Here is a 21,604-nt window from a genome sequence, read left to right as displayed (position 1 = left end):
CCCATCTTCCTTTCTTTTTTTTTTTCTCTTCTCTTCGCTGCCCTAACCCACCCCTGGGCGGCACCGACTTGGTTGAGAATCGACCAAGTTCTACTTCTCCTATTTTTTTCAACCCTTCTTTTTCTTTTTGTCGGCCACTGATGCCGTCGTTTCTTGACACCGAACCCCTAGATGTACTCTTCGGCCTCCCTACGACCCTTCATGGCAAAGCCATGGCTATCAGTGATCGGCCAATAGCCAAAAATAAAGAAAACCCCTTATTTTCTGTTTTATCCAGCCCTTTTTTTCTTTTATTTCTCATTGACCGATCACCATCGACGGTCGTCCACTGCCTCCAACTACTGACTATACTCTTTGGCACGATCCACAGCAATCTCGGCCTCCCATTCCTCTCCTAGAGAGGCTAAGCATTCTCTTTCTCTCTCTTCTTCTCTCTTCTCCCTCTTTCTTTCTCTAAACAAATCTCTGGATTCTAATATAAAGTCTTGTCTCCCTGTCCTATGACCCGAGTTGACCCCCGTAAAAAGGCTTTGAACAATCTTGGTGCCCAAGCAGCTGTTAGATCGATCACCCAAGCCCTTGCGGGATATCCCTGAAACCCACTATTGATGACCCATGTCGAATAATTCTTGCCCTGATCAAGTTCCTGCTCTCTCATCCATCAATCGAGTCACTTAGATAAAACCTACCTGTAGCCATTGAATGTCATAGCCCAACCAACTATCCTCTTTTCTTGTTATATTAAAATTATCAAATAAGAATTAATTACATTTAATATTTTTAAATAGATTTAGCCGATTTGCCTAGTGAAATTTGAAGGTTCAAAACGGAAAAGGTAAGCAAGTCGTACACTCTTTATTAATTTTCAAACTATCATATTTTTCATGCATGTGGTTTACCAACGATGATATCATATTTTTTTTAAAATAAAGGATCATCATATGTATTATGAAAATGATGCTACGAAAAATTGTTCCATAAATTTTTCAATGAAAATAGTTATTTATGAAATATGAATCTTATCATGCCATTTATATATCTTTTACATCTACTTATGTATATGTTTTAAGAAAATGTATAAATATTTTAAGGCACTCAGATAGTTATATGCAATCTCTAAAATTGGGCAAGGGACACTCAAGACTAGTCCATACAAACACAAGCCCTGTTAGCAGGTATAAAGTTGGTATACAAAATATGATATACTTTGTCGATTACAAACACATACCCTATTACAGGTGTAAGGTGGCCTTAGCGTGAATATCTGTGAGTAATATTTTAAATTATGATATGGCTAAATAAAAAAATAATTTATGATTTTATTTGCAATATATACTTAGAATCATGATTATGAAATATTAATAACTTGGCCATGCATAATTGGTTTTATAGCTTGCTCTATCATAATACACTATGAAATACTTTATTTGGAATAATTATTATTATTTTTGATGATACATTATTCATAGAAAAATTTATGCTTGATCCAGTAACGTAGTATAAATTTTACTTACTGAGCTGTGTAGCTCATATCACTTTATTTTGTTATTTCTATTTCTAGACGAATAGAGTCTCTAAGAATAAAGAGCAGTCCGCTTCATGCTAGTACGTGATTTTGTAGCAGAAATTTTAGTTTTTTAATTAATTATGAATTTGTAGCCAGTAACTTTTTGAATTTTGTGGCTATAAATTTTTGTATTTAAATTTAGATGCATTTTATTTGATTATTTAATAGATGATTGGTTTGGATCCTTTAGAATTTAGGAGATGACAGCTAATAAGGATCGCAATTATCATTCGGGGCTAGCCAGCTTGTTGAAATCCATTACGAAAAAAAAAGAGAAAATTTTAGATGCATGCATATTATAATTTGGTTAGATTTGGATTAAACATTAGAGTCTGGCTTTAAGCTCCCATCCTGAGAGTTCACACGAGGCGGGACCCATGTACGAGCCCATCAATAATTCCCCTCTGGTGCTCTGAGTGTGGAGTGATTAAGGCTTGCAGATCATTAGACTAATCGCAATATTGAAATGGAAAATAGGCTGATTAAGGCTTGCATTGAGTGATTAGGAACATCATGTAACTAATGGTTATGGTTAAGAGAAAAAAAACAAAAAAGGGTAATGAAGCAAAAGCTAAATTGCATAATATGTTTAGCATTTATCATTTTTTTTCTCCTCCACATTAGCTTCTCTCTTGTTATAGTTGAAAAATCCTATCTTAGATTTCTTCTCTCGGCCTTTTTTTTTTTGTTTTTTTTTGTTTTTAAATATACTTAATGAAAGAAGACTAATAAATAGGTTAGAGATATTGGTGAGAACCACCTTCCATTATTCTACTATTGTAACTTGTTTGAAAACCAAGAACTCCAAGCTATTAAAGTGTTGAAGAATATCTTGGGTATGTATCATATTGCAATGCTTCTCTATGAAGTTTCACTTGCTCGAACCTTGATATATCTCATTAGGGATAGATTTTTTTTTCCTCTGGTAAAATCGGATATATTTATACCAATATACTGAAAATACATCTATGTGAATCAGAAAATAAACTATATGAAAAATCAGAAGAAATGTCTGACACAGCAGTCCTCATGAAACTCTCTCGTGCTACCTATGAAACTTTCCTGCCTCATCCTTATTCAGAAATATCATGGAATCACATTGTTTCTTATATTGGCTGCACCTGTTCACTAGTATCCTGCATATCATATTAGACGTACATCAACTCAAGCATCTTTGCAACGGATATTAGAGAAGTGACACCTACGTATCCATGCATATCGGCCACTCGTACCTCACCAAGTGGGTCTCAGCCATGAGTTTGTAATGCCTTCAATGAAGTAGCAGCAAAATAAAATAGAGTAGCTGAGGCATATTCTGTACGAGCATGTAACGTAGATGTGAGAGCCTGGATAGGAATTTCCATGATTGCATTAGAGAGCCGTAACATGTGACTACGAATAGTTCAAACATAGGTTGAGGTAGTTGGATGCAGTTATCGTATCCCTATGATATCCTGCATAGTGCATACACATTGTAGATGCAATCATAGCTTTAAAGCCCTCCCAATAGTTTCAGGATACTGCAAATCATTGTACGTGAATATAGTAATCAGATAAATGGATGCGGAGGTTCCCGAGCCTAATTCAGGCACAAGGCTTTAAGAATTCCCTGGTCGAAAGAGAGTTGCTTCACTGCTACCTCTTAGAAATGCTATTTAGCTATTTCTCCTGTTCCGCCCATGGGGCATCCTCAACAACGCAGCTGCACCTACCCGCTAAAACACGGAATATGCTGTCCAAGCTCGGGAAGTACTTCAAGCACTGCAAGGTTGCCCACAAAATGCTGTCCAAGTGAAGTGTGTCATGGTTCTCAATTGTTCCAAATGTAGAGAGTGACAAGCGGCAAATGACAAGAAGTAACAAGCCAACTTCAACAAGCTTAAGTGTGACAACAGCTTCTAGCATCATGAATGTAAGATAATACAACAAATAAGAGAGAAAAAAAAGGCTTAAGAATAATATTTTTACAACCCAATCTTGCCCACCTTCTTGTTTAGTGCTGAGACTGCCTTGGAAACTCTGAAATTTAACAACTACTGAGCCACAGCAACAGTCAGGTCAGTAAGCTAATATCACAACCTTCTCGGCCAGGCCAAATGCTTCCATCATGGACAGACTACCTTTATAACCTTTCAATCCCCAATTCCCCAGTCTGATACTGGTGAAAATAAATGAAAGTTCACCTCTCGATAGTAAGTCTGTACAGTTGACAATGCATGAGCATTATTGAATGTAATAACAAATAAACTAGCCGAGATCTCCATGGAGTTGATGTCATAACATGTGAAACAATTGCAAATATGTCATTGAACCAATTACCAATGACTACTAGGACCAGCATGAGCTGCAGCCACTTTACTTGCAACGTAAGGCTTTGGCTGCACAACCTTGGCTCCTTCAATTCCCTCATCTTCTCTTTCACTCTTACAGCTTGGGTTCCTTCGGGGATATGAAGATGCATATTGTGTGGGGATGGCAGGATTTCTGGTAGCCCTTCGCTGTTCATACAGCTCAGGACCTGAGGTTATGCAGTTGTTGTAATGCAACAAAGATCCGACAACTTTGCCAGGCCTTGCTCCAGCACCTGTCAATGCAAGGCAATACGCATAATAAGCTTTGCATCATCGAGTAACCAAAGTAAATCTGGGTATTGCAACAACACAGTAAAACTGGAAAAATTCATTTAACTATTTGCTCATTATTTAGTGGATCCAAGTAACAACTCTCGATCAGTTATGGTAATTCTACAGCACATACTCAGCTTTCTGAGTTGTTATATGCATCAATATTTGTGCATAAATTTGATTCAAGCTTTTGCCCATGAATAGTAATAGAAGAAAACCGAAGTCATGATAATTAGAAAAGCTGAGAAATAAGTGTTTCAAAAGAATCAGCATGACACAGAGACCAAAATCCACAACAAATTGCAGGCTCCAAAACCTAATACTCCTAGACAACAAATGAAGTGACAAGATACACATGCACAACTCTTTTTCATCTATAACACCATCAGAAAGACCGCATCTTATAAACATGCAAAGGAAACTTCTCTATAAGATATATTTTCCGGAGTAAGCTGATAAAGAATAAGAAACATCAAAAATCCATGTTTTGTGAATTGAAGGCACTGTAATAGTTAATCTCCTGGACAAATAAGGTTTCTCAGTATGTTTATCTCCATTTGTTTCTTAACTGTGTCACAATATCTAAAAGCAAGACAATTAACAAGATAATCTTGTTTCCCCCATCTTTCTGGTCTAATGGACTAGCAACATTAAAAAGAACAGTATTTTTAACATGAGAGAGCAAGAGATAAAAAGATAAGAGAGAGAGAGGAATAGAGAGATCACTTAAAAGGGAAATAAACAAAAGAATAAAAGATGGTATGCATAAAATGTTCACATCTATTCTTCTCTTTCTTTCACGGCAACCCCCTGCCCCAACAAAAAAAAGGTACATATGATGATGCAAGTAATGGACTACATTTAAATATGGCAAGGGTTGCAAGGAAAAGAAAAGAAGATTTACTCGAACTATGAAGTAGCATAGAAGATAACTACTATTACAGCAGCGACTCTCCAATCCAATCTGCTAAAAGGATGCAACTTTTTTTTTTTGCATCAGCCTCCCATGTCAAGTTTATGGATTGGTCCCCCCCTTTTTGTAATAGTAATTATAGATGTGTCAGCAGATGGTAAAGAAGAAGAAACCACATGGTGTATGTTGTTTGTGGACTGTCATATAAGGATTTGCAAGGTAGAAAATGAAATCACTGGACATAATTGGTAGAATCTCATGCTTCTAGAGGGATCATCTACAAGGCTCAGTGTACCAGATCCTGCACACGATCTTCCTAGAGATGGAGAGTGTGCTGCCTCGCCTTTTCTAGCCTCTCCTTCTTGCTTGCTTACCTTGCTCTTGTCTTAATGACTCTTCCTCTTTTTTAGGTTTTTTTTTTCTGAGAGTTAAAATGCTAGATGTTTCATTTGCCAATGACTTGGATCCCTGAAGACAGACTTATCCTTCTTATAGCGATTGATGTTGCTGCCAGAATCAATGCCTCCAATCTGTCTGAGGAGAACCAGAATTCCAAGGATATCATGGAACATTACACTGAAACTTAATTCCTAAAAGCTGCTATATTTGCCTCAAGCTCCTCAGCTAAGCCTGAAGGCCTCTCTGCTCCACTTCAACTTGGTGCTGTTGAAAACTATCCTAGGTGAGTCTGATCGATCAAAGGGAAGAAGCCCGCGCCCGCCCCTGATCGAAGAATGAAGAATCCCGCCCGGGTAGACTTTAAGAGCTCTTATCATGAATGATGTCAACCCCTCTTTTTTGCCTAACAAATGGATTAGACTAGAACAGATATTACTCCAAATTGGATTTTTTTTTTTTCCTAAATGCTTCAAACTACAGCGAAGTTCGACGAATGAGCGGCTAAAATATGGCCAAACTAAAACAGAGAACATAGAATACATCTTTGGTGGATAATTTTCTAAAATGAGGCACTGATGGATAATTTGCTAAGGATGAGGCACCTGTTATTTTCTTATATCGAAGCCATGACCTTCAGTGACCGTATGCCTAATACCATGTTAACAAACCATTTGGCCCTAAAAGCTTAAGTTTGTTATATGTAAAGGAATGGGTCAACGATGCATGTTAGGCTTAAAGACTAGAATAGGCAAGATGGTAATGGAAGGAGCGCAATGGGGATGCTACATCACAGACATTAAGAAAAGAGCATATGTGAATAGCGGAGATGAGGATATGTAGATCAGGGCATCGCAAAACTAGGAAGGATATGGGTTGAAACAAGTAATTTAATGGATGATAACAAATTGCACTGATAAAAGACCTATTCAGATCACCGAGTAATGTAAAAAGAAGATCATAGAAGGTAAAAGTCAGAGAAAAGGGGCACTATGGGGTAGTACTAGGATTACATGAATACAGTGCATGAAGGGGCAATCCATTTGCATAATTCACTTAAACTGAGGCCATTCAAAGGTGCATAATACCGGTGATTTTTTCAACGTTGCACAGCTAGCTCTTCCAGGCTAAGTGGCCAATTATATGACAGTTCTAACTTCACCCCTTTGATGAAGCAAGTATTATTCTCGGCATTCACATTTTTTTTCTTTAAAAAATTTTAATTACTATTTACAATTTTAGAGAGCAAGCTCCCAGTTGAATATTTTTAACATGCCTAATCATAAGTGTATCAAGGTCATCTTCACTTTCAAACAACCAACGAGATGAAATGCTACCCACTAACTGAAATTACATATCCAAGTATTGAATAGAGTAAACAAGTTTGCTTGCTGCACAAAAATTGTAAGAGCACTTGATTATTCACCTTGGACCCTTTGGGGAACTTGAAGTGGAACCCTTGTCATAGGGACCATGCAATTCTCTGGTTTTGGCTTCTCAGATTCCTTGATTAAACATTTAGAAGAATCTTCTGTAATGTCCCTTGAGTTCAGCAGCTTGTTATCTGAATAAAAAACAGAAGGCCTATGCATACAAAAGCTGAATCAGTTGCACCTACACATAGAAACAGATCCCTTTGACTATCTTCAAGCATGAAAACAAGGATCACATACCTGGGTAATGACGCATGTTGCCTCTCAGGTGGGGCAACAGTTGCCCCACTTTCATAGTTCTCTTCAAGGTAAGCAAACTGCTTCTTGAAGTGATCAACAGCACTGTAAACAAAATTAGTTTGAATTTAACTTTGAAGATAATAGAACATCAGGGGAAAACAAGGTTAAGTGTTTAAACTAATTATTGCACGGCACCAAGGTATTTAAAGCCAGTGGCCATCCTGCCAGCATGAGACATGCCATGTTGTTTGCCCATGCCAAAGCAAAAAATAAAAATAATAATAATAATAAAATAATTTAATAGATTCATTCTGATCCATGCTGGGTGCCAATACTGGCCTGACATGTTATGTGCCCACAGACACCACCAGCAGTCAAAAACCTTGGATTGCAATATTAAGATTTATTGGTGTACAATTGCAAAACACTATTGTTGCAAACAGGGTGATTGAAATGAATGGTCTAGTTAAAATTGTTGAATGCTAACGTGAAAAGCATACTTTGAACTATGATAAAGGATATACTTCCTAAGACATTTTTTAGATTTACATTTTAGTTTGCCCAAATTGCAACTTAATAAGCTAGGTTCCAGGTAACTTGAATAATTATATGAATCCAAGGTTGACCATGTTGAAGTTTCCGAGGGTTAAAACAATTGCCACATTCCAGGCTGGCAGAAGGAATTATATAAATTATGCTATCTATATCTTAGTTGCCAAAATCAAAAGTGGATGCGGCAGCTGATGCGGATGCAGGTCTCTTTTTTTTTGTGTGTGTGTGTTTTGGTGGGGGGGGGGGGGGGGGTGAGAGAGGGGGGCCGGGAATAGGGAACCGAACCTGCATATGCATGTCAATTCAGTGAGCTGCCTTGACGGAATTGCTCAATTAGTAAACAAGTAGAGCTTGAGCATGAAACTAAACACAAATAGTTTCAAGCTTAGCTTGAGAATTGGCAGGTCATCCTGTATTTAATTCCATTATATGCATGTGCATGAGCATTGCCAGGTCCTCCCATATTTAAGAATAACTTTAGAACAATGTAGTTCAGTAAACCAATCAAAGTGCACTTTGCACCATTATAAGTTCAGTTGTGATCTAATGTTTGAGATATGTTCAAAGTGTATATTAAAAGCCATGGGGTTCTAGCTCTCGCCAGTGAGCTGCTTGTTAACAGCTTGAGTTCGGCTTGAAATTAATTGACCCAACCTTAAGCTTGGGAGTTAGGATTAAATCACTATTAAGATGAGCTAGAGATTGGCCTGATTATAATCAAGCCAAGCTCAGTCACACCCAGGAACCAGGGTCAGAATAGATATACAAGTAATAAATGCAGAGACCTATTAGAATTTCATTATAGAAACCCACATGCTAACTCCAAGCTAATACCAGCATCCAGCATGTATTTCTAGGAATTGTGATCACAAAGAAATCGAAACCACTCAAATGGCCGAAGTTATGATAGCTAAATACCTTGGATACATGAAGCCAGTTGACTCTGTCCCTTCCAAGAACTCTTTCTTCAGCTTCGGATGATACTCAAGAATTTCTTTATATATGAGCTCCCTTACATCTTCCTTCGTTATCCTTCGTCTCTCAAAGTCAAACTCCATTTTTGTGACTGGCTGAGCAGAAGGCTCCCTCTCAACCTTTGCTATATTCTTGAAATAGGGATCGGCCAAAGCCTGACACCTTGTGGCAAAAATCAGTTTCTTTAGATAGAGAAATCATATTTATAGACAATATAAAGGAGAAACAGAAAGCTTCATTTCTGATAATTGTCATCCAGTTGAAGCCTGCTATTTGTACCTCCTCAGCAGTTGGGCGATCCTTGGGTTCAAAAGCTAGCATCCTCTCTAACAAACGAAGAGCAAGTGGGTCAGCATTTGGAAACTTCCGAGAAAAAGGTACAGGTTTTTTTCTGCGCATGCTGCTTAAATACCGTCTTGCTTTCTCATTGCGCACCTGCAGAAAGTAAAGAAAGGTTTAATGTAGCTACTATAAACTACAACCAACTCAAAAAGGCATCCCGATGTGTGTTAAAGAGTTTTTGTGAAGTGACACAGACCCTGGCAATGGCTTCTGGAGAAGGTGTTCCCAACAGATCTGTCATTATATCCAATTGGTGGACCACATTCTTTCCAGGGAAAAGAGGTTTTCCAGTTAACAATTCAGCAAAAATACAGCCAATACTCCAGATATCTATTGCTGGTGTATACTGCAACAAATTCAAATTGTCAAATAAAAGTAAATATATAGATGCTTCTATGAACTTCAGGAAATAGATTGTCAAAATTTTATATATCAATAGATAATCAAGGTATGTATTCATAGGTTAATGTAACCAAAGGAGCCTAGGCATGTTCACATGAGGAATATAATTCTTCTCTTTTCTGTAGCACTATCGTGATAAATAGAACACAAGCTATAGCATAGAGCAATAGCAATATCAAGAAATATTTATAACCACCACTATATTAGTAGCAAATATTTCATGACATTAAGGGACCAGTATTTCATAGATCAGAGAATACTATCAACAATGCTATGTACATGATGCACCAACATCATCATCAAAAAAAGAAACGCAAGCATGAATCTGAAAAAAAAAAATCCCAATTTCTGACACTTCATATGAGGGCCCACAACATAAGTTCCTCTCTTTACTGAGAGCTTACAACCATCCACCCCTTTAATATAGCTCAAGGGAAGATTGCAGTCACAAATCCACCAATCTAATGCAAGATCATGAAATCCATCTAAACCACCAAAGTCTCTCATGATAGATCACCCTTAAGCAAGAATATAGCCAGCATCACAACCCCTCTTTCATGATGACTGAAGTGACTCTCTATCTCAATTTGCCCATCAAAGTAGGGCCATATCTTCTAGATTAAGCGAAAGGTACTCGCCAAAACAGTCCTACTTTTCAAATACCATTGCTAAATTGACCTCTTTGATTTCCAGAAACAATCCAATGCCAGCTTCATTTGGATTCCCACTACAGAGGCATCAGTCTTTGTTTTTAGTTAACCCACATCGAGTATTTCCTATCTGCATGATTGCATCAAATCTTCACTTTACTTCTGGTCCTTTCCACCCTGTTTGCCAATCTTGTCTTCTTAACTACAGCACTGTTTGGACCCAAGATTTCAAAAGCCAGCAGCACAAACCAAATGTGCCGGTGTTCCATGTTAAAACAATAAGGTAAAACGAAAAAAGGCCATTGCCCAGTTATATTCTCAGTAATCCAGGTCCAAGAAGGGGCAAACTGGAGGCAAACCTAATCTTTTGCAATTTTTTATACAAAGTGGCTATCCTAGGACCCAAAACCATGCCATTGCACTTGTCAGCCCAAGTATTTACCATTGCACCTATCAGCCCAAGTCTTTACCATTGCACCAAGCAATGCCCCCAAATTAGGTAAAATAAAATAAGGAATTGAAAAGCCCTTTGTTATTAATGGTATGTAATAGATGACATGCCAATCCATGCCAGGTATCAATATTGGCTTGGCATGGTGTGTGCCGGACCGCACAGGCCAGCACTTGAAGCCATGTTTTTAACATTAATATTTTCTTATTCTTCATCTTAAATTCTAAACAAAATCCTATTTTCTTCTCCTTAACTATGAACTCAATAAAGAAAAGATGAAAAGAACCAATTAATATGCATTTGAGAATGGTTAAGCCAGACCAAATCATCTCAGCCTGTTGGAATTTGTTGTAACGTCAATATCAATCAAAACTTCCCATAGTTTTCTAGATCTTCAGCGCATGCTTATATGTTCAGGTTCCAACCAGAAACTTGAAAATATACAATCACAATGCAGAGGAAACCATTAAAAAAAGTTTAGTAGTTGGCAATCTAGTCTATCTTCCATAAATACACTTGACTCAAGGAATGACAGAAGACTTCGTTATACATGCCCCACTCAAAAAAAAATCTGAGGATTTTCTTCTCCCATTGCATCTGACTTACGATAACCAACCCAACTCATCATTTAGCCATTTTCATGGCAACTTCAGTATGGAATCTCCTCTCAACTTTCTCTGAGTGAAACGACAGACTGAGTTTTTCTTTTTGCCAATTATTATGTCCATTTGACAGCTGATTAGCTCTAGAAAGCTACCCGCAGCAGTGAAGTCCGTTATGCACTAAAACAACTGAACCAGCAGTCTTTTAATAATCCATGGATCCTGAACTACAGAGATCTTATTTCCATCCCCAGTAAACTACTTAAACCTTTACATGCAAACAACCTTCTTCAGATTTGCAGTGGCTTCATTATCATGATATTTAGCATTAGTGAATTGAGACCACATGAGCTGACCAATGCAGATCTTTTCAGCAACTTGTTTCATCATATGCTTCATAAAACTTGCACAATCATTTGATAACTAGCTTTCCCTAGTTCTCAAAACATTATTGTGATATATGAGGTGCAGCTCCCTGTCTGACCCTTTATTCCAGAGGAGCACTTCAATTGGTTTTTCAATCTTACCCATAATTCTGCAGGAAAATGAGCATATCCATTATCGGCCTCTTCTCAAAGATGTGTTTTAAGCCATGTCGCCAGGATACTTCTATTTCTGGGAGTTTTGGAGTGCTGATACTTTTGGATACTTGGAATAAACTTGACACTTGACAACATTTCTAAAACAGTGTCCTGCTTATGTCAACTAGAAATGTTGACACTTGGTGGCTTTTTCAAGAATCCTGTCAAAAGAACACTTTACTCAGTGACACTTGAAGTCTCAACTATTTTGCCACTTAACAGTATTACCAAAGTGTCTAGATTTTCTAGTGAAGTGGCACACCTGTTTTTGGCTTTTTCTTTTTCTTAGATGTTATTACCACACAAATTTAAGTTTTGTTTTCCATAATTTAAAGCATTATTGGCCGGACAACTTGCATTACTCATCAGCAAATCCTATGATTTTTAGATTTTTTTATTTTTCTAATTTGTATCAGAGGGAAATGTCCTTATGCAGATTTTTAGGGTTTAAGGTGTCAAACACTTGGGGACACGTAAGGGATGCACTAGGGCTAGCCAGTCAACAAAATTTTACATAGTTCAGGTCACACTTTTGCCCCAGTCCTATTAATCATTTAGAATATTCTCAGCCTAAGCACACCGAATGTGCATCCTTATTGGCACCCATGCCAAGTGTCTAGGTATTTTACTCTTAACATGCATTAGGGTATCATCAATTTTCCTCCATCCTTAGCACTTCCGCAAAGATTCTCTTGTGCTACTCCATTATAATCACATTAACCAGAATAGGACTTACTATAATCAATCTTTTCCAGAATTATCTGGTAATTTTCCAACATACTCTATGAAAACGAGATATAACTAGAAACATAATGCATGGTTCATAATAAATTCTTTAACAAGATCGGAGACAATAATGCAACAGAATAGAGAAGCATCCACTTTCAATATTATAAATGATAAGGTGATTCTTCTTTGCAAAAAAAAATATTGAAGTATAGATCATTCACAGATTTTCCACGAAAATACAGATTGAGGTCATATTATGAATATATTAAGAGAGCAAATAATTAAAATCCAGGAAAGAAGAAAAAATCTTAAAATAGATAGCTCATATAAAGTTTATATCACTAAAAGCAATATTAAAACTTTAATTTTTTTAACATGGAGGATGAATAAAATCCACAGACCTTTGAGAAAAATGATCCACACAATTCAGGCGCCCTATACCACCTTGTTGCAACATAATCCTGCAAGTAGAGCCAAAAGTGATTAGGTTATCTCAATTGTTCAAACTACTAATTTACTATGAATGTTGAGATCCAAGGATAGTATTTATAAAATTGATGACCATATTTAATTGAAAAGAAAATACCGTCCAAAATATGGCAGTGGGAGTGTCATGGAAGGCCACCCTTGCAAGTCCAAAGTCACATATCTTGAGTTTGCAGTCAGAATTTGCTAAAATATTTTTGGGTTTAAGATCCCTGTGAAAAACATTTGCTGCAAATTCATCGAGGATGAAAACATAAGAAAAAAAACTTAGTAACCAAGAAAAAGACCAAGTTTGATTAAAATCCAACATAAAACATTCGAAGTCGTTCATATATGAGTTGGAAAACCATATCCAGATAAACAAGATGATTATGTACCTCAAGTGTCTTTGAATTCATTAGCAAGTGTTTTGACGTTTGGCACGCTAAATTACAAAAACAAAATATCAAGAAAAAAGAAGGAAAATAAAGTGGTGCTACAGTTTCGAGCGAAGGGGAGGTAGGACAAGAATATGAAGGAAAAGGGTGTTATCACCCGCCAAGACACAATTATAGTTACTAATTTGAGAAGTCCCTGCATAAATAACCAATGAAGAGCTTTATGAACTTTGTCATAGTTTTAGTTGTCTGAGTTGAGAAAAGGGGTTGGAGTGGCAATGAAGAGCACAAAAAATTAATGAATGCAGAAATATTTTAGTAGTTTTGCGTAGGATTAAGTGATGCATTATAATTTCTTCATATGGTTGTATTCTAAAAAATTGCACAATATAGCAATTCAGAAATGATGAAATAATAAACGATAAAGGCATGACTGAATATTGATTTTGAAAATAAGTAGGAAAAAGAAAGGCATTAGAACAATGGACCTTGAAGAAGCTACAGGAGTGAGAGCAAGACTGAAGACTGTGTGTAATTCGGTTACTAATGTCAAAATCATATAAAATATTTATCCTTAACCAACTTAAATCAAACCCTATATTCTCATGAGCAACCAATATGACAGCCATCTTATATTCGTAATGCAGAAAAGATGAAAAAAAGGCAAGGAAAACAAGTTCCCATAAACCTCTAAGCAGCATATGGATCAAAAATCATTGTGTTGGATGATTCACACCTATTATTCATCTGGATATAGAGATATGTACTTAATTAAATCATGTTCACCTGGTTATAGAGATATGTACTTAATTAAATCATGTCTCCTGCACTGTGAATTGTCAACCTTGCATGATACTCCCCCAATCCCCAGACTACTAATCTATACAGAAGGGTTGCTTCCAGCATTATATCCCCGAACATTTACAGCATGGTTGCACTGTCTGTAAGCATGTGCATCCTCTGAAAAAGCAAATGAAATAGAAACTAAAGTCCAAAACTCATGCAAAAGATAGATGTACTAGTCACCTGTATGTATGTACTTTAAACCTCGAAGCAGCTGATAAAGAAAAAATTGATAGTGTTCTGGAGTCAAATCATCATTGGCCTTAATAACCTGGTGTAAATCAGACTCCATGAGTTCAAAGACAACATAGATGTCTTTGAATTCCCTTCTCGATGGAGGTAACAGTATGTGTTTGATTTCCACAATGTCCGGATGACGCAGGAGCCTAAGAAGCTTAATCTCACGAAGTATTCGTGTGGCATCAGAGACATGTTCAAAGATATCATTGATCTTCTTGATAGCAACTTTTTCCCCAGTATGAGTATCAAGCGCAGAGCAAACAACACCGTAGCTACCTTTGCCTATCACTTCTTCTATCTTGTACCTGCTACCCTCACCATATGCTGTGAAGAAGCCTACTTCTGCTGATGCCTGTATAATCAATGTCATCAGGTCCAGAATGTTGCTTGGCAGTTGGCACTACATGATAAGCGAGAGTCTACAAGCAGCAACTATGTTTTTGAATGTATAAAAGGGAGAAAGAAGACAACAATAACACTCATATTCTTATCAGCCATTATGTGCCATTATGAGATACTCCATGCTAAGATATACAACTGTTTATACTTGGATATAATGCAATTAAATGCATGATCCTCTATCAGATACTGTTCAGACATCTATTAATATGGAAAACCCAATAAAACATCTAGGTGTCCAATTGTTCAATGAGTCACCGATGAATAGATAGCTGACAGAGTCCAGGCACAATTTAACTAGCAGAATTGCGACGAGATCAATGACATGAGTCTATACCGAAAATCCATCAAAGAGGTCATCATCTACTCTCAGTCCAGATCAACTGGCAAATCATCATCATGTAGAAATTATGACAGATTACCAGCCAGTTTGACTCAACATATCTGTCAATGAATATGAAGAGATCAAAAATCATCATCATGTAGAAATTATGACAGATTACCAGCCAGTTTGACTCAACATATCTGTCAATGAATATGAAGAGATCAACCTTCAGCATCCAAAGGAAAAAGCTTAGCAAATCATCAAGGATTCCAAATTCATGGAACACAGGAGTTGCCAAAAGATATCTATCTTATCAAGGATAAATGTGCTCTCAAAGGATATATTTGCAATCCACATACAGATCCCTCATATCTCTATCTAGGAGCCACCATTTCTGGACTTTTAATGGGTGAAAGATGACATAAAACAAGTAGGCACAACAAATGAAAGCTTACGAAAGCAAGTGATTAGACAGCTACACATATTGAGTGCCTTGCACTGAATTACCCGTCTATCATCAGAAAAACGATCCTCATCATAAGATAAATGGGTCTGCATGCAAGATGAACTGATCGCACATATTTGGAACATGCACCATCAGATCAAAATTGGAACGCTGTTGGAAGTGTGGTCACTAGAGGAACAGCAAGCAACAAGCCTATTCCTAGATCAGCACGCCACATTCAAACTATTCTTGGATGACTCTGGATAATTCATCCAACCTCCACCAATACAACACCGTCATGTGTCTTATAGTCATTACAAGAGGTATCACACAACATTGAAATATTCAAACGCTCACATCAAAACTTGAAAAAATAAAAGAGGCTACAGGAGAAAGAATAATTCAAACAATGAACTTGCACACCTACTCGATTCTGCCTGTGTTTATATTAGTAGTACTTCATCATCTGAATATATAATTCACAACTTTCAGCAAAAAGTTATCTTATATTCCACATAGATACTCAAAAATGGCAAAGCTTGCCAAATCAAAGGGGAACATCACAAAACACTGACACGATCCACAGAATAGAACAAAAGAAGAAGAAAGTAGACAAAAGGAGGCGAAAACAGTTAAAGTAAGACCGCCATGTTATACCAAGTAATCAGAAATAAAATCTTCCACTTAATTAATCACATCAAGAAGAATAAGAAGAAGATAGAAGAAAAACTTCACCTTTCTTCTCTGACCTGGCTGCATCCTATCGCAGGAGCCTCACCGACCACCGAAACACATCGAACGGTCTCTACCTTAGCTGCCGCTATAACCACAGCTCAAGAAGACCACCAATCAACCAAATATCGAGCAAAAATCCCACCTTTACAAGCCTCTGGGGACAGAACTCGGGAAAAAAATCCAAAGATTGACGAAAAGCTAAGACTTTTGAGATCAAAAGAGATACGCCAACTAGGTAGAGATGCTGGAAACTCGATATAATCTCCTGAAACAAAGACGGACAGCCCATCAGCAGAAGAAAAGCCGGAGATTCGACAAAGAAGGCAGCTGGAAGCTGCTCTCTGTTCTCTCCACCTCTCTCCTTTAAATTATTATATTCTCGAACAAACATTTCATTAAAAAAAGAAAAAAACAAGAATCGCACATGGAAGCCAAGCGGAATTCCCATCGTATCCTACTCCCTTTAATCTATTCCAGTCCAAAAGCCAAAAAAGAAAAAGAAAAAAAAAAAAAGGAAACTTTAATAGTAAAAAATCTCACCTTTTCTCCCCTGAAAGCTTACAAATTGCAACCATATTGAGCTCGGAAAATCCAAAAAAGAAAGAAATCAGACTTCTTCTCTCCGCTACAGGCGCTGAAGCAATTTGACCAAAAAAAATGACAAAACTGGAGGAAAAAAAATCCAACAGAAGCGAAGGAGGAATGAGAGGAAAAATGGCAGAACCTTACAAGGGGAGGGGCCGACGGAGATATAATAAAGGCAGTGGGACAGCGGCACAGGGCTTGCTTGTGGTAAGACAATCCGCGGAGAAGTTTAGCGTCGCGCCATCCGCCGCAATGTGCGATCGCTGATTGGACGGCCCAAATCGGCCGAAGTCCGATTGGTTGCAGTTTTTCGCGGTTTAACTTACCTGATCTTTTTCGGTGGCATTCAAAAACGTATATTCGGAGATTAAGATTCGAATGGTATAATTTCTTACGCTGGTGGTTGTTATTGGAAATGCATTAGATTCTAAATTGAAAACTCTTTTTAAAAATAGAAGGCAAGCTGTAGCATTTAGTGGGATTTGATATAAAACTAAAAGTAAAAGTAATAAAGCAATAGAAAATAAAGAGAAAGAAAACACAAGAGAGCATGAGATATAAATGGCTCTTTTATTCTTTCTTACTTTTCACATACCGATACAAGATTACATATTATCTATTTATAGGCCAAAGGAGAAAGAAAAAAAGCCATAAGATTAAAGGCCATAAATACATTAATTCATCATTAATGAAGAAATTGGAGGGTTACGAGAAGTTGAATAGTCATGGATGAATTCAGATGAATATCCATCTAGAGATGAAGATGAAGAGTCAAGATTTTATAACACTCCCCCTTGGATATTCATCTCTTAAGAATATGCCTCATTAAAACCTTACTAGGAAAAAACCCTGTGGGACAAAAATCCTAGTGAAGGAAAAAGAGTACAATATTCTCATTATATGCTTTTTAAACTGTCTCATTAAAAACCTTGCTAGGAAAACCCAACGGGACAAAACCTAGGCGAAGGAAAAAAGAGTACAGTGCATATAAGCCTCCCCCTTATGTGAGCATGTCAACAAATGGCTCTGAGTTGACGCATACCAATCTTCTGTACTAGTTTCTTAAATGTTGTTGCAGGCAATGCTTTGGTGAATAAGTCTGCTAGATTTTCACTTGAGCGAATCTGCCGAACATCTATTTCACCTTTTTTCTGGAGTTCATGTGTGAAAAAGAATTTTGGTGAGATGTGCTTGGTTCTATCACCTTTAATATATCCTTTTTCTATTTGAGCAATACATGCAGTATTATCCTCATATATTATTGTTGACTTCTCGTTGATTGTTGGAAGATTACATTCTTCATAGATATGTTGAAGCAAAGATCTCAACCACACACATTCTCGACTTGCTTCATGAAGCGCAAGTATCTCGGCATGATTGGAAGAAGTGGCAGTGATAGTTTGCTTTATAGATCGCCAAGATACAGCAGTACCACCATATGTGAATAAATATCCTGTTTGTGATCGCCTTTTATGTGGGTCAGACAAATATCCCGCATCTGCATATCCAACCAGTTCCGGTTTTGGTTGTTTTGAATATAATAATCCCAAATCAGTTGTTCCTCGAAGATAACGAAATATGTGTTTAACACCATTCCAATGTCTCCGTGTTGGTGCCGAACTATATCTTGCTAATAAATTGACAGAAAAAGCTATGTCCGGTCGCGTATAGTTAGCAAGATACATTAGTGCACCAATTGCACAGAGCTACGGCACTTCAGGACCAAGAATTTCTTCGTTATCTTCTCGAGGACGAAAAGGGTCCTTCTTTATATCATAGGATCGAACAACCATTGGGGCACTTAATGGATGAGCTTTATCCATATAAAAACGTTTTAACACCTTTTCTATGTAATTAGATTGATGAACAAATATTCCATCTGATAAATGCTCGATCTGCAGTCCGAGACAAAATTTTGTCTTTCCAAGATCTTTCATCTCAAATTCTCTATTTAAGTACATGACTGCTTCTGCAAGCTCTTCAGGAGTTCCGATGATGTTGAGATCATCAACATACACTGCAATAATAACAAACCCAGATTTTGATTTCTTTATAAAAACACATGGGCTAATAGCTTTGTTAACATATCCTTCCTTCAGCAGGTATGTACTAAGACGATTATACCACATTCGTCCAGATTGCTTTAATCCATACAAAGATTTTTGTATCTTGATTGAATACATTTTTCGGGGTTTTGAACTACATGCTTCAGGCATTTTTAGTCCTTCAGGAACTTTCATATAAATATCATTATCAAGTGATCCATATAAATAAGCTGTGACTACATCCATAAGACGCATATGAAGTCCTTCAGAAATTGCCAGACTAATTAAAAACCTAAATGTAGTTGCATCCATTACAGGAGAATATGTCTCCTCATAATCAATTCCAGGTCTCTGAGAGAAACCTTGTGCTACAAGTCGTGCTTTGTATCTGACAACCTCATTATTCTCATTCCTTTTCTATACAAACACCCACTTGTAGCCAACAGGTTGTACATTTTCAGGCGTTTGGACTACAGGTCCAAGTACCTTTCGCTTTGCAAGCGAATTTAATTCGGCTTGGATTGCATCTTTCCATTTTGGCCAATCATTTCTATGTCGACATTCTTGAATGGATTTTGGTTCAAGATCCTCGCTTTCTTTTATTAAATCAGTAGCTACTGCATATGCAAATATTTCATCAACCACAACTTTATTTCGGTTCCATCTTTTTCCTGTAGTGACATAACTTATTAAGATTTCTTCATTCTCAATATTTGCAATTCTTTCATCATTTTCAGGCGCTTGACACTCTTCTGGAGTTGTTTCTTTAGTTATGTCTTCTACTGGCTTTTGTGCCATAGCCTCTTCAGGAGGATCAAGAACTAAAGTAGTGCCAACTTGTTTATTTTGCTCCCGTCTCTTTCTTGGATTTTTATCTTTGGAACCAAGAGGTCTACCACGCTTCTGGCATGCAAGAGACTCATTTGCTAATGTGTTAGTAGTTTGTTCCTTTGGAACTTCAATTCGAGCAGGAGCATTTACAGCTGGTATATGTGACTTGGTCACTTTCTTAGCATCAGTGAATGCATCTGGTAATTGATTTGCAACCTTTTGCAAATGAATAATTTTCTGAACTTCCAGTTCAGACTGATTTGTACGAGGATCAAAATGAGATATTGATGATGCATTCCATGAGAGTTCCCGTTTTTCCAGCTTTTGTTTTTTTCCCCCTAATCCGGGAAATATTGTTTCATCAAATTGACAATCAGCAAAACATGCTGTAAAAATATCTCAAGTCAATGGTTCAAGATATTTAATAATTGACGGAGATTCAAATCCAATATAAATTCCCAGTCTCCTTTGTGGACCCATCTTTGTGCGATGTGGTGGGGCAATTGGAACGTATACTGCACAACCAAAAATTCTTAGATGGGATATATCTGGTTCTTTGCCAGAAACAAGCTGTAATGGGGAGTATTTATGATGAGCAGTTGGTCTAGTTCGAATTAGTGCTGCAGCATGTAATATAGCATGTCCCCAAACAGAACTTGGCAACTTTGTTCGCATAAGTAATGGTCTAGCAATTAGCTGCAGGCGTTTAATCAGAGATTCTGCTAGACCATTTTGTGTATGCGTGTGGGCCACAGGATGCTCAACAGTAATCTCAATTGACATGCAATAATCATTAAAAGCTTGGGATGTAAATTCTCCTGCATTATCAAGACGAATTTTCTTGATTGTATAATCCGGAAATTGAGCTCTTAACCGGATTATTTGTGCTAGGAGTCTCGCAAATGCCACGTTACGGGTGGATAATAGACTAACGTGTGACCAACGTGTTGAGGCATCTATCAATACCATAAAATATCGAAATGGTCCACATGATGGAATAATAGGCCCACATATATCCCCTTGAATCCGTTCTAAAAACGTAGGAGATTCAATCTCAATTTTAGTTGGGGATGGCCTAGCAATCAATTTTCCTTGAGCACAAGCAGCACATGATAATTCATTTGATAAAAGAATCTTCTGGTTCTTTAATGGGTGTCCATATGAATTTTCAATAATTCTTCTCATCATTATTGCACCTGGATGACCTAAGCGGTCATGCCAAAGAACAAAAGTCTTTGGATTGCTTAACTTCTGATTAATCACAACATTGGATTCTATTGGATTGATATAAGTATAATATAATCCAGAGGAGAATGATGTCAATTTTTCCGCCATATGTTTCTTTCCAGAAATAAGCGATGTAATATAGAGATATTCTTTATCATTCTCATTTATGGTCTCAATATGATAACCATTTCGACGTATATCTCTAAAACTTAGTAGGTTCCTTTGGGATCTACTACAAAACAAGGCATCGCTTATTGATAATACTGTTGCTCCAGGCAACACCATACAGGCTCTTCCGGAGCCTTCAATTAGATTTGAAATACCATATATTGTGTTAATATTTGCTTCAGCTAGTTTTAGCTGGGAAAAATATGCTTTACTTTTGAGAATGGTGTGTGTTGTTGCACTGTCTGCCAGACACAAATCTCCATCATTGATTCCAAATGAATCCATATTCTTCAAAAAAATAAAAATAAAGTATGTATAAGCATTAAAGATGCATAAAACATAGAAGTTAGCAATTAAGAAAATGGAGCACCATATATATTTTATTACAAAAGAGATAACATGCTTCAAAGTAAAGTAGATTTCTAAAAGGAAAAACAAGAT

The 21,604-nt window shown here is 37.1% G+C and overlaps 1 protein-coding gene across 2 annotated transcripts; it reads right to left on the bottom strand.

Moving 5' to 3' along the window:
- Positions 1–3,421: 3,421 nt before the first annotated feature.
- LOC103708023 (mitogen-activated protein kinase 15-like) lies at positions 3,422–17,092 on the bottom strand. 2 transcript variants are annotated; one of them, XM_026804997.4, is made up of 12 exons: positions 16,848–17,092; positions 16,308–16,572; positions 14,347–14,755; positions 13,044–13,171; positions 12,859–12,918; positions 9,239–9,388; positions 8,980–9,135; positions 8,644–8,855; positions 7,174–7,275; positions 6,927–7,084; positions 3,887–4,151; positions 3,422–3,765 (listed from the first exon to the last, which is right to left on the bottom strand). In XM_026804997.4, coding segments are annotated over exons 2-12 (1,665 nt in total). In that variant the 5' UTR covers positions 16,332–16,572; positions 16,848–17,092; the 3' UTR covers positions 3,422–3,764. The 2 variants fall into 2 exon arrangements, with proteins under 2 accessions (XP_026660798.3, XP_008790997.3); XM_008792775.6 differs by having other exon boundaries at positions 3,689–4,151.
- Between the last annotated feature and the right edge of the window lie 4,512 nt (positions 17,093–21,604).

The sequence above is a fragment of the Phoenix dactylifera genome, chromosome 8, assembly GCF_051530095.1.
Source record: "Phoenix dactylifera cultivar Ajwa chromosome 8, Ajwa_hap1_PhDact_Kaust_v1.1, whole genome shotgun sequence".
Taxonomy (NCBI): Eukaryota; Viridiplantae; Streptophyta; class Magnoliopsida; order Arecales; family Arecaceae; genus Phoenix; species Phoenix dactylifera.
The sequence above is the reverse complement of the archived record's forward strand: the minus strand, read 5'-3'. Positions and strand labels throughout refer to the sequence as shown.

Bases quoted from the DNA above. Each gene is read 5' to 3' on its own strand.
- LOC103708023 (XM_008792775.6), bottom strand. From the start codon at position 16,331: ATGCAGCCAGGTCAGAGAAGAAAG. The intron at 13,172-14,346 runs GTGACTAGTACA...ATGAATTTGCAG, and splicing joins TTTAAAGTACATACATACAG to CAAATGTTTTTCACAGGGAT. The intron at 9,136-9,238 runs GTCTGTGTCACT...TACTTTCTGCAG, and splicing joins CTCCAGAAGCCATTGCCAGG to GTGCGCAATGAGAAAGCAAG.